This window comes from Mirounga angustirostris, unplaced genomic scaffold, assembly GCF_029215605.1.
Source record: "Mirounga angustirostris isolate CCGP_5_RB_7025 unplaced genomic scaffold, mMirAng1.0.hap1 SCAF_4, whole genome shotgun sequence".
In the NCBI taxonomy this organism is placed as follows: Eukaryota; Metazoa; Chordata; class Mammalia; order Carnivora; family Phocidae; genus Mirounga; species Mirounga angustirostris.
Window position 1 is genome coordinate 75,246,468 of NW_026991712.1, and position 12,790 is coordinate 75,259,257.

At 36.6% G+C, this 12,790-nt stretch overlaps 1 protein-coding gene across 1 annotated transcript; it reads right to left on the reverse strand.

Moving 5' to 3' along the window:
* Positions 1–2,712: 2,712 nt before the first annotated feature.
* RP1 (RP1 axonemal microtubule associated) lies at positions 2,713–12,369 on the reverse strand. Its single transcript, XM_045895322.1, has 3 exons — positions 11,743–12,369; positions 10,680–10,851; positions 2,713–8,708 (listed from the first exon to the last, which is right to left on the reverse strand). Exons 1-3 carry the CDS (start codon positions 12,367–12,369, stop codon positions 3,076–3,078), a joined length of 6,432 nt encoding a protein of 2,143 aa, XP_045751278.1. The 3' UTR covers positions 2,713–3,075.
* Positions 12,370–12,790: the final 421 nt, after the last annotated feature.

The following is a 12,790-nucleotide window of genomic DNA, read 5'->3' on the forward strand; positions in this document are numbered from 1 at the left end:
TCCCCATTTTACAGATGAGGAAACTAATAAAATGTGTGCTACAAACATGAAACATGGCTTTGATACCTCAGTTTAAACCTTGAAAACGGGATGTGTTTTACGTCACTGAAAAGACAAGACATAAAATATCTGTAAACCATGGGAAAATCACCCCTACCCACTGAGCTAATGATTCATTAACTTAGTTTCAACTGGAGTTAGGATTTTGGGTCGTCCTCACTCTCTCCAAATTCAGTTTTCCTTGGGATCAACTCTGATGATTATTGAATAGCTTGCATTTTTTAGTACCCCTCTACTTTTGAACTTCAGCTCCTTGCTACTAACAGACTATTTCCTCTAATTCTGAGTACTGATACGCCCTCTGGGTTTAAGACTTGGGGTGGGGAGGAGGGGTTGCCTGTACAACTGGGTCCTCAGTTTTCTTTGAAGCAGAAGCGAACTGCCCAGAGACTGTCTCTATCCTTGCACTCCCTTTAGCCATGCAAACCTCTTTCTGAATGCTGCAATTGAGCTTCTGGTAAAGCATAGCGCAGCTGACATCTTGTGGGCATAAAAATAATTACACCATTCCACCTGGATTCCAAGATTCTCAAGTTGGCTATATTCTCCAGAACACAATAAGCTAGGATCCCTTCCTCAACCTCGGACACTTCATCTTTAAAGCAAAAGCCAGGTCTATGCAAAATTCTTAAATTTCTTCTGAAGTTTCATTTAGTCTTCTTTCATTGTGTTACAAGATATTTTTTAATGCAAGTCTTTATAAAATACAAAAAACTTAGTTCTATCCCTCAGCATCTTTGCATATCTCCCTATACGTATTTGAAGATAATAAGGGGTAAGCATTCAACACATATTTACTAGGTGCTTACCATATCCCAAGCAATATGCTAGAATTGGGATAGAAACATGATATAAGATGTGGATCCAAATCTCTGAATTCAATGCATATGAACCCATTCATCTTAAATAAGTACATCACACAGTCATGAATTACTAATTCATTTATGTCACTCTCAATTTCTTTTTCCCAATATCATCTGGACCACCTAGCAGTGTTATTGTATTAATGAAACACATGTAGTATAATTACTAAAAAACCATATGGTACATGCCATATTTTCCTGTAAGCTCCTGGCTGTTGTGATTTTCCCAACCTCCTTGATACACCTAAACATCATTCTCTTTCCAAATTAATTTCCTTCTCTCTCTTCTCTGGTGAGAGTACTAATTTTTTAAATTTTTTAAATATATAAGATATAAATTATAAATATAAATATTTTAGAGGGAGAGGGAGAGGGGGATGAGGTACAGAGAGAAAGAAGGAGAGAATTTTATTTAATTAATTTAATCTCACAATCCCGAGATCATGACCTGAGCTGAAATCAAGAGTCAGACACTTAACTGAGCCACGCAGGCGCCCAGTTTTTTAAATATTTTACCACTTTTTCCTTACATAAAAAGAATAAAGGTGTAATAAAAATAACAGTGATTTCCAAGCACAAAGGTCTGGGTTCAAAGTCTGACAGTGGTACTATGCACCACCAATGACAGTACTTTATGTCCCTGCCTCTAGGTTCTGTCACCTATAAAAAGGGAGTATAGCAAAGCCAAACTCAGTGTCTTTATGAGGATTACACTTAATAGATCTGTAAGACTACCATAGACCTACTATAAAGTAGGCACAAAATTAACAGAAATTCCCCCTTTTCTATTATTTCTTCACAATTTTAGCCCTTTATTCCAACAAAATTCTCACTGGTCATTACAGAGGCTTATGTAACGTGGCAAACTCTACTTTTCAATGAGAAAAGCATATCACATTATGTAGAAAAAGTATACTGTACATAGAGGTTAAGTCTTCATCTGGTGAAATAAATAACAACTTATAATTGTTTATGGATTTATAACTCATGTTAAACTGAAACCAGAGGTATTTTTTATGTAATTAGTTACCTTTAGTTACTCAATACCAAATTTGTTGTTTTAGCACCTCCATTTGTGGCTCCAAAAAACATTAATTGTTCTACTTTAGGTCCATTCCAGACAAGAGACATAGATTTCAATGTTTTATAAGACTTGTTTCTATACCATCAATATAGTCTGTGATATAGTCATGAAGTGGGAGGAATCTTAAAAGGTTCCCTGGATAAATCCCAGGCAAAATACCACAAGTATACAAAACAAGCAATTTATAGTCTAATCAAATTTATTTATCCTTCTAGGCAATGTTTTTCCTTATATCTAAGTTTTTATCAATGCAGTTGAACATAAAAAAAAAATGTCAAGTTCCTCTTCACGGCAGTTTTTTGAGAATTTTAAATTTTAAATTTTCTTTCCCAAGTTCAATCATTCCAGCTCCTTTAATTTTTCTTCACAGAGCATGCCTTAAGTTTTTCCTTTTTTTTTTTTTTCTGACCTATTTGGATTTCTTGACATTTTACTACTGTTTAAAAGATTATAATTTCTAGGCAAAGTACAAAGAGGCAGCATAGTAGTAAAGCATCCTTTTCTAATTATGAGGAAAAATGGTGAATCCTGTCCCTTGGAAAGGCTTGTGAGTTCATTAGATAGATGTTCTGAGGAAACTAGATTCAACACATTTGGAAGAAACTTATGAGATTGTTGTGGAGATCTTATCTTCATACCTTTATTAAATCAGAGTTAAAATTAATAAATGAAATACACTTTGAGACTATGTCTATTCCATTTATTCAATACACATTTTGCACTAAAATGAACAACATACAAAGAAAGAAAAAAGAATTCCTGTCCTTAGGGTTTTTATGATGTCCTAAAAAAAAAATCACAGTTCCAGGAAATTACGTATGTTCAGGGGAAAACACACAGAAATTTCAAAAATAATAGAATAAAAACTGAGTCTGTAATTTTTGGAAAAATGAAGAACAGAAGAATAATGAAAGTCAAATCAGATTATCTAAGTGCAAACTTTCTAGAATAAGCTCATTTTAAAGTGTGAAATTTTTAGAGGTTATCTAGTCTATATCCATCCCATGTGTTTCATCTCATTATGAGGAAAAAACACACTGATTTTAAAAGGCTGTGCTGATATTAAAATTATAAGTCTTGTTCATCACTGTTTTCAAGATCAATTTGGCTTTCCTCTTCCCAAATAAAAAGATTTTCATCCTCAAATATATAAAATATTTCTAATACATTTCTGTTGCTAATATTTAAGGATGTCTCAACTTGGTAAAATAGGCAGGTTTGACCATTCATTTCAAAGGAGAAATGATAGTTGCTATTTTCTCTTACTACTTGGTTGAGATTTGTTAATGAGTTCTGAAATCTGCTATTTAGTAAGTTGTTATTCTCATCAACTACTTCAAAGATTTCATTTGTCTGATTGGTGGGGTCCTGTGTATTTGAATTCACATCATCCACAACCAACAATGATGTGTCCAAGAAATTCACACAAAACTTTTTATTTAAATATAATTGAAATTTCTTTAAATTATTTTCTTCCTCTAAGCTCAAAGAGTTAATTCCTTTTAATTTTCTTAATTTTCTTTTATCCAAGTCAAATGTATTATTAAAATAAAGCTGATCAAATGTATCATCAATGGTATTATCAATAAATGCTTTTCTACCACTTGCTTTATTGTTCTCATCTCTGAACATGGTTTTGTTTGACCGTAGTAAATATGGGTGTATTTTCATCCATAAATGGAGACCCAAGAAATTTTCAATATCAGAATCTTTGCAATATACAAATCCTCGGTCTTCCTCATTTATAGGCTGGATGATAACAGTTAGTATAGGGCAGTGCTGGCCACAAATAGCATAGAGCTTATCCAGAGAGTCACCTTCCTGAAGTGCACCATGAATTACATTATTACCAGGCAATGGTTGGTTTTCAATAGTATCATCAGAGACAGGATGGACTTTGTTACCAGCAGATGTAAAGACATGAGTGACTGATGTGCATACTCTTTCTGACTTATGACTAGCTTTCTCCTCTGCATGATGATCTGGTATTCCCTCCTTGGCACAAGTTTTATTTTGAACATCTAGCAAATCCTCACAAAAAGGTTCAGAGTCACTACAGTGAGGCATGTTAAAATAACTGCATTTCACTTCAAGGGGTTGAGTCAGTTCCTCCAATTCTGAAGAGGATAGCTCAGCCAAATTTCCAAAATGTGAATATGGTACCTCATTGCTGTTATTAAGTAGAGTATCCACTGATGTGGTGTCTGCATTGCCATATAAGCCAGAATTTTCAGGAGATGATACTCTTAACAAATGATTTTCTTTCAGGAGCCACTTCCCTTTATCAATCAGTACTCCTTCCTCTATGTTTCTAACGATTCTGTTACAATCATTATGTTTTGTACTATGTCCTACAATGTCTCCCCCATGATAACCGGACCTCACATCATTAAAGTCACATTTATCTTGACCTTCTGGAAATTTCTGCAACTTAGATGAACTACTAGATACCTGTTCAGAAGACCCAAATGACTGACCTTCAGAATCATAAAGACCTGCTTTCCTCGCACACTGAAACTCCATAGAATTGTAAGGATAAACCTGAGATCTATGTACAGACCCAGAAAAAAAAGATGGTTTAATTTCTCCTTTACCGTAAAGTTTTTCTATTGTCCTTTTAACAAATCCTTTATTGTATTCTTTCTCTTGGGCAATCTCCTCACAACTGCCATTGGGGCCATCACTGGATGTTTTATATGGCTGCTCATTCTCACTGTCTAGTCTAAATTCTGACCAATCAGAAATCACTGGTCTTGTGAAACTATTTTTAAAATCAAGAGAGGACTCTGAATTACTTCCAATTTCCATGTGTTTCACCATCATTTTTACTCTCATTTTAGTTTCTCCTTCATTGAGTTCCTTTTCAGTATTTTGCTTAGAATCATAGCAAAACACTAAAGATGGTGGTATTGCCAGCCTCCTACTGATTGCCTCACAAATTACACCATTTCTTTTTTCTTCTTCTGTAATGTTCCTGCTGGAGACTTCTATCAATTCCAAATTTTTACTGGTCTCTAACTCTTTTTGGATCAATTCTTCAGTGGCCTGCTCTCCTGCATTTACCTTTGTATGAAAGATATCAGTGTCCTGGTTTTCTAATTCTTCAAAAGATTCCAATTCTGAAATGTTTCTTTCACTTGATGTCATGCTATCGGTTACTGAGCCTGGTTCTTCAGAAGTCTTTGAGTCTTCCTTATCAGAGGATGTAGATACATTTTTACCCTGAAATTTCTTTAATGAACAATTTTTAAATTCAGTTACAGAACTATGTCCCTTATCAATTTCTGGTTCAGTTTCATTTATGGTAAAGCCACAGTGGCTTAAATTGCTGGTATGTTGGGGTGACACCAATATATTAAAGCCATGTTTACACCCAGGGTCTGCCAAAATATTTAGGTCTTTCTGAACTTCATCATTCCTTTCTAATTCTTCAGTCAATTCCAAATTATCAGCACATGTGTTTTCTTTGGAATTTAAAAAGTCACTGGTATTGCAGACTTTGTTGGGAATGTAGGTCTCATCAACTGGGCAAGTTGCCTCATAACTATGGTTTTCATCAGAAGCACAAGCCTTATGGGAAGACAGAATATCAGTAAGTGAACAGACCTCTCCTAGGAAACAAGCCTTATTCATGGAGGTCTGATCAATGGTAGAGCCATCACTAGGGGAAAAAATGTCACTGAGGTTACAAGTCTCTTTTGGAGGATAGGTCTTATTCACAGTGCACATCTGACATGAAGAAGAAGTCAACTCTGAAACACAGACTTCAGGACCACAGTCCTCACTGGCAGAGTAGCCTCCATCTAAAAAGGAGATTTTCTGTGTTTTTTCATTTTCAATGCACTTAGGAACTCTCTGAGTGTTGGGTGTGGAACAATTTGCAGAAAGTCCTCTTGGAACCATGTCTTGTTCTTTCTCAGTGAGTCCAAAATGATTTGTGGTTGATTCCACTAAATTGGCAACAGCAGCCTTCAAATCATCAGCTTCCTCGGTGATGGCAGTATGCTTTAGAACCTCCAATAATCCAAGTATTTCTGAAGCTCTGTTGGTAGTCTTGTGAGCATCACCTTGGCAGAAGCTATTTATACTTCCCTTTAAGCTTAGCACCAGAAGCCAAGCTAGAAGGACATTAGTATATGACTTACATATTGGGGAAGGGAAGGGAACATCTGCAAGTGAACCTGGCATTTGAATAATTCCATTCTGAGTCTTATGAATACTAGGAACTAAAGCTTGCAGTTGGTGAAGCAGCAAGGCTGGTAAAAGGTCTTTTGGAGTGTTTTCTTCCATAAGATCTACTTGAATAGCAGCCTCTACACTGTGCCTTTTTGTAGCTAGATTTATTTCTTGGTAAATAAGGCTTACCTCTGGTCCTAATTTTTCAGCACATACCTGGATTTTAGTATTATGATCATCGATAGATGACTGTGACAAAGCACAATTTTCATGCAAGGGAAGCAAGCAAGCATTATTCAGAGATTCAACTTGATTCTCACAGAGATCTTTAGAAAGTTCTTGACTGTTATCTTTGTTAAAAGATTTACCTGCCTTTTTGTCTAGATTTTCTGTCGAACTGGCACTTTTAGTTATGTGTTTATTACTTTCCCTAACAAAATTATTTCCTTTTCCAGAACTTGTGTGGGAATTAGTTCCTGCAAAACCACTGTTGTTACAACTTACCACACTCCTTTCTTTTTTGTATATTGGAGCTGATTTTCTAGGTTGCAGAGCTGAATGCGGTTTTATGCTCTGCAACCATCTCTGTATATAATTTTGAGCTGAATGATGGCTAATATCCTCAGGAAAAACAGCTTTTTTCAAAGAAGCTAAGGAATTTGCCCTGGTTGTAACATGTTGTTTATTTACAATAGTACTTAATTTCAATTTATCCCCTTTGTGTTTTTTCTGAGTTTTTAAAGTTATGTGTGAATTATTAACTTTTGAAACTAAACTTTTCTTGGTCATTCCTCTTGAATACCAAGATGCTATTTCTGCTTGAGCCTGTGGTCCACAAAAAGCACTGAGTTTTTGCTCAAGGAAGTTAAAAACATGAAATAAATTTTGATCTTCAAAATTATTTTTGTAACACCTAAAGTCATTATGGGGAAATACTTTATTGTCTTGACCAATTTCTCTTTTTGTAGGTCCTCCTAAACTTACTGGTCTGGACTTCCTTTTGGCTAACAGTCCTTGAAACTTCTTAGGATTCTGAAGAGTGTTTAACTTATTTACATGCAAATTCTTGGAATTCATGGGATTGATATTACTTTTGGAACAATAATTTGATTCAATCACCATATCACTTACATGGAGGTCTTCCTCACAAAGTATTCCTCCTTTAAGGGAACTGTCTGAATCCTCCAATATGACTTCCTGTGCAATTCTACCTCCTGTGTTTATTCTCTTACTCTTACTAAGAATTCCTTTGGTTGCAATCTTCCCATCCTGATACCTGGAATTTATCACTTGTTGCTGAGATTTCATCTTCTTTTTGCTGGCAACAGATGATGAAATCTGCTTTTCATTTGCTGGAAATTTTGTTAAACCACACTGAGCAAATTCATTACTTAGTCTGTCAATTCTTGTGGTGACAGTGGAAGACCCTATTGAAGCTGGGGTCTCAGAAATAGCTCTGTCAGCTCCAGAGTTGTTACTTAAAGAATGAGTTGTATCTGCCAAAATAGGACTGAATCTATCACTGGTGTCACCACAAGGTCTTAAGTTTTTGATACTAGTTTTGTTGTCTAACCTTCCACTATCAACTATACCTTCCTCCACAGTTGAGTTTTCTAATATAGTCTGTGGTAAGCCATTATTATGAGACATCTCTAACATCTTCTGACTTGTAATTTCTACAACACCAGCATGTATTGCACCTGACTTGAACAGCCTGCTTTCCTTTTTTCTTTCTAAAGATGACTCCATCTGCTCATTGTTATTGATCTGAACAAGCACTGGTTTGTTAGATACTGATGACATTTTACTGCAAGAATGTGTGAACATATGATATTCAGATTTGTTTTCCCCATCTTCCCTCTCTTCACTAAAGATCATTTCCTCTTGAACTTCAGTTTCAGATACCAAGGTCACACTCCCTCTCACAGATTTCTTTTGTCTCACTCTTCTTGGTCCAGGTGTAGGGGGCCTATAAAAATGATGCTTTGCTTGATCCATAGTCTCCTGGATGGTGTTTGTGTCCATAGCAGCATTCTGCCTACTAGCAAAAGTGCAAGTTTCAGTCTCTTGATCTGTCATTTGAGTGTTTATGTCCTCTGCCAAACTGCCCTCTTGATTATTGTCTTTCTCTAGAGATGAGACATCTGCAGACAATGAGCATGCTGCAATTTTTAAACCAGAAGACCGATCATCTCTTCTTCCCAGAAAACCACCTACCTCATTCTTCTCATTGTTATGAGAAAGACTTGCTCTACTGATGGTGGTCCATTTTATGGTTTCCTCCTCTTTTATCTTAAATCGAACTTTCATCTCAACTGTCATGGTACCATCTTGATTAAAAATAACTGATTTCTCAATATCATCTTCAGAAGGATATATCAATAAATTCTGAGAATCATTTTTTTCTAAGGCCAAGTAATTTTCTGAAGCAAAAGAATGGTGTGAGTAGCAATCAATATTATGCATTTTGTCAGAAGAAACAGAATAAATCTGGGACATTGGACTTGAAGGCACATGTGTACTCACTTTCAAGATTTTAAGAGTAAAAGACGCCCCACATCAAAATGTAGAAGATAGAGAAGTTATAAATATCCAATAGAAGAGGCAGCAAAGAAAGAAAAGAAAAATAAATAATTAGTATGAAAAATACCATATTTTCTAAATTTCATAGTAAGATATTAATATGTTTCTCACCTTTATGTATTCATTGGTTATTTGAATTCACTATGATATCTGGTACATTTCTACAAGCTACTCTCAAAAAGAAAACCTATAATCTTACTTCAATAAAAAGATTCACAGAATTTTAATTTTTGTGAGTTTAATTAGGCAATTTTAATAAGGAAAGTATCAAGAAGAAATTGCTAAGGATTCTAGCAAAAATAAAAAGATTTTTGTGGGATTTTGTTTTGTTTTTTTGTTTACTAGTACTGAAACTGGAGTCTAAGTGCTTCTTATCTATGCAAACAAAGTGAGTAATAATTTACAGTGATATTCATTTTCCTGTCTGTGCATATCTAAGAGAGACATCTACAATATTATGAAAGTTAAAACATTTTTAGAATTTACTTAGAAGTCAACATTAATCAAGTAATAATTATTACTTTAGCATTCACTTTGTATAATTAGTACATTTGATTTAATATAGGGCACAAAAGAGAACAGAGCTAGACAACAGACCAACATATCTAGTTATATTTTTATTGTCTGTCTCTAAAGATAACTTTAGTACTCTAGCTTCTTAATCTCAAATTCTAATTAGTAGTTTGTATAGATTTATATATACTTGGCATCAATTAAACACCTTCAACATTTCAGAGTATAAACCCGGAAATATTTTCTCTTATTTTTGGTATGCATTTACCAAAATTACAAATGAAAAGGCCTCACTTAAAATTTTTTAAAGTAAAATTTAACAAAGCCCTCAGATTCCCTAACTCCATCAAAAATCATATTCACAACCCATATCACACAAAATAATAAAATCATTTTAGTAAAATGAGCACAGTGAAACAGTACTACTATGTGCTTAACAGATATTTGGCAGCTAATGCCTACAAAGTAGAAACATTAATAGATATCTATTGAGTATATCAATAGTAGATGAGTTTCACCCACTTTAGCAATAAGTAGAGGGATTAATACTACTTAAAGGGTTTATTATTCCACGTCTAAATAAAAACCAAAATTTAAGTGTAAGTGGCAATCAATTCCTTAGCATAGAGCTAAAACACTGTGCACAAAGAATAATGAGATTAAAATACTGAGCACAATGAATAATACAATTAACCATGCCTGCAGAGAGAATTTATAGCGCATCCTATAATCTTGGGCATCAATAGCCCTCCTTCTCCCCTACCCAAAGGATTATGCTATATTGTGCAGCATTTCCTAAGGAATTATCAACCTACATTATTATTAACCAGCATGAACTGACTACATGAACTTTTTTAATAAATAAAAAAAAAGGATCCAAGGGCTGTGATTTTTACTGGAATAATTTCAGAAGGTACAGTTCATATGTACTTAAGAGATTTTTAAAAGCACAGTCACTCAACTAACCTGCTGAGCTCAGCTACGATACTGCATGGTACTATTTGGAGAAAACTTTATAACTACCAGATGCCACTTATACAAATTCCATAGAATTCCTCTCCAAATCAAGAAATGCTGGTATTTTTATTTTTTATCTAGGTATTATATGCCCCCCCACACACACACACAAATAAAGGCTTACCCCCTCAATTTAATCATTGATTGATTTGAAAAAATCTAAAAAAAAAAAAAAATACAATCTCTATGACTCTTTCCAACTATACATTAACCAATTCCAGTTTAGAATGTTTTTGATCCCCTCATTTTTTCTCATGTGACAAAGGAAATTGGCCATTTTAAGCATGGATTGTTTTTTTTTTTTTTTCTTTGAATGTTGTGGTTAAAAGAAAAAAACCACAACTCAGGGCTAAAAATAAGAGCTACATATTTAAGGGACTTACTCTTTCTGCCTTCTGACCTAGCACTTCCCTTGGTGTATACATGATGAGAGATCCCTGGTAATCTTGCAGAAAGCAAGTACTTCTGGATGTCATAATTTCCTGGTTTAAATGGCTCCCTTCCTGCTGCCACCACAGCTCCAGAGCTGAGGATCACGGCCTGCAGACTGGGAACCTAGAAGAAACCAAAGAGTTAAGGTCCTTACATGAGCAACATGAAGTTTTTGTTCTTTCCATATGATAATTTTTTTAAGATTTTATTATTTTTTTTTTAAATAATCTCTATACCCAACGTGGGGCTTTGAACTCACAACCCCGATATCAAGAGTCAGGTGGACTCAGTCAGCCAAGCGGCCCCTTTCCATATATTAATTTTGTAGTGAGTGGAATCAACTCAAGGCCTTGAAAGGGATAATCACCAAGTGTTCATTAGGCATCAATAATGTATACAAAGTTACCAAGTATCAAGGTGGGGGTGGCTAGACCAACATCTTTATTCAACCTGTATACTACCTGAAGAGAGATCAGTCTTCTGCCATAACTAAAGAAATCTTTAAAAGGTATGCAGTCCTGCCTCTGCCTTCCCCACCAAAATATCCAGCTGTAGCCAAACGTCCATCCTGAGCCAGCTGAGAAAGGGCCTGGTGGACACGCTGACAGCTGCAGGGGAAGCTCTCCCCTGTTCCCTCACCCACCCCCCAGGACGGATGGCAGAAAAAAATGCTTTCTCTACCTAACAATATCACTCTTGGCCATGACTTTTCAAGAAATATTGTCGCGATTGCATTCTGTGCCAACAGATTATACAACTCAGTGCTCAAGGAAGGCAGAACGGGGGAGGGAGTGTGAGATTAAAAAGAGCCCCTCTTGGCAGTGGCTTCTTCAGATTCTGACCAGAGAACAGTGGGGCCACGCACCCAGGTGACCCAGCGCCCTCCCACGAGGGTAGGAATACACCACACACACACACACACACGCACGCACGCGAAGCCTTCCTTTCTCTGGCGCCTCCATCCATGTCCCACACGTCGCAAGCTCAGACGTGAGAAACCCCCGGAACACTCACCTTCCTTCCGTCCGTCGCGTACAGCTTGGTCACCGGGAACCGCATAACCTCCGTCAGGTGTTGCAGAAAGGCCTGGAAGCTCTGTGCAACCCTTCTGCTCATAACCACCATCCGCCTCATCTTCGGGTCGCCATTTCTAAAGACCAAGAGCCTTCGCGGGGCGCGCAGCATGCCGGGAGCGGCAGCGGGGGCGGCGCCAGTTGGAGGGGAGTACTGCGCCTGCACAGTGATGGCGCGGCTGCTGTGCCAGGGTCGTGGGCGCCGGCGGGCCTTGTCGAGATCCACTGGCTGCACCTTCCTGCGGTGGGAGCACAGGTACGACTCGCCGTCCTCTAGCTCCTCCAGGCGAGTGATGCTGTGTCTTCCCCGAGGGGTGCTGATGTTCCGCACCCCAAAAGGTAAGGGCACCTTCCTTGACAGATTATCCAGCAAAGCATCAAATGTCTTGAAGGAACGAGGGTTGACCACCACCCTGACCCCACCAAATTGCGGGTCTCCGCTCTTGTAGAAGCTGATCTTTTTGGCCACAACAGGATGCATGACGCTCAGGTGGCGAGGGGAAGGAACTTGACCTTCAGAAGAAGTCCGATGAATCATGGAAAAACTAGTGGAAGAAGTTTCGCTCATTTTGGCTGAGAACTAGAGGGGGAAAAATTATTCATCTCCACAATGACAGCACCATAAAGAATACATGATAATGCAACTGCAATCTAATTACACTTGTAGATATCTAGGCTATTCCTAGCATTTCATTCATTCATTTATTCATTTGTTATCCTTGCCTATTTTGAATGATAATTGTAAGGGGTTTACAATAAAAAGACATAAGTGAAACAAATAAGGATATTTATAAGTCGAAATTAAAAACAATCTAAAGACATGAACAAAGGTGTCCTTAAATAAATTATATTGTATACACCCATGCACTGGGAAGCTATGTAACCATTAAACATGACATTGTAAGTCTGTATTTATTGGAATAGAAAAATGATCATAATCTATTACTAAGTGAAAAGGCAATTTATAAAATACGTATGTCATGCCATTG

Coding starts and splice junctions, on each gene's coding strand:
- RP1 (XM_045895322.1), bottom strand. CDS start 12,369: ATGAGCGAAACTTCTTCCACTAGTTTTTCCATGATTCATCGGACTTCT. Junction 10,852..11,742: donor ACGCGACGGACGGAAGGAAG/GTGAGTGTTCCG, acceptor GGTTTCTTCTAG/GTTCCCAGTCTGCAGGCCGT. Junction 8,709..10,679: donor TAGGTCAGAAGGCAGAAAGA/GTAAGTCCCTTA, acceptor AAATCTTGAAAG/TGAGTACACATGTGCCTTCA.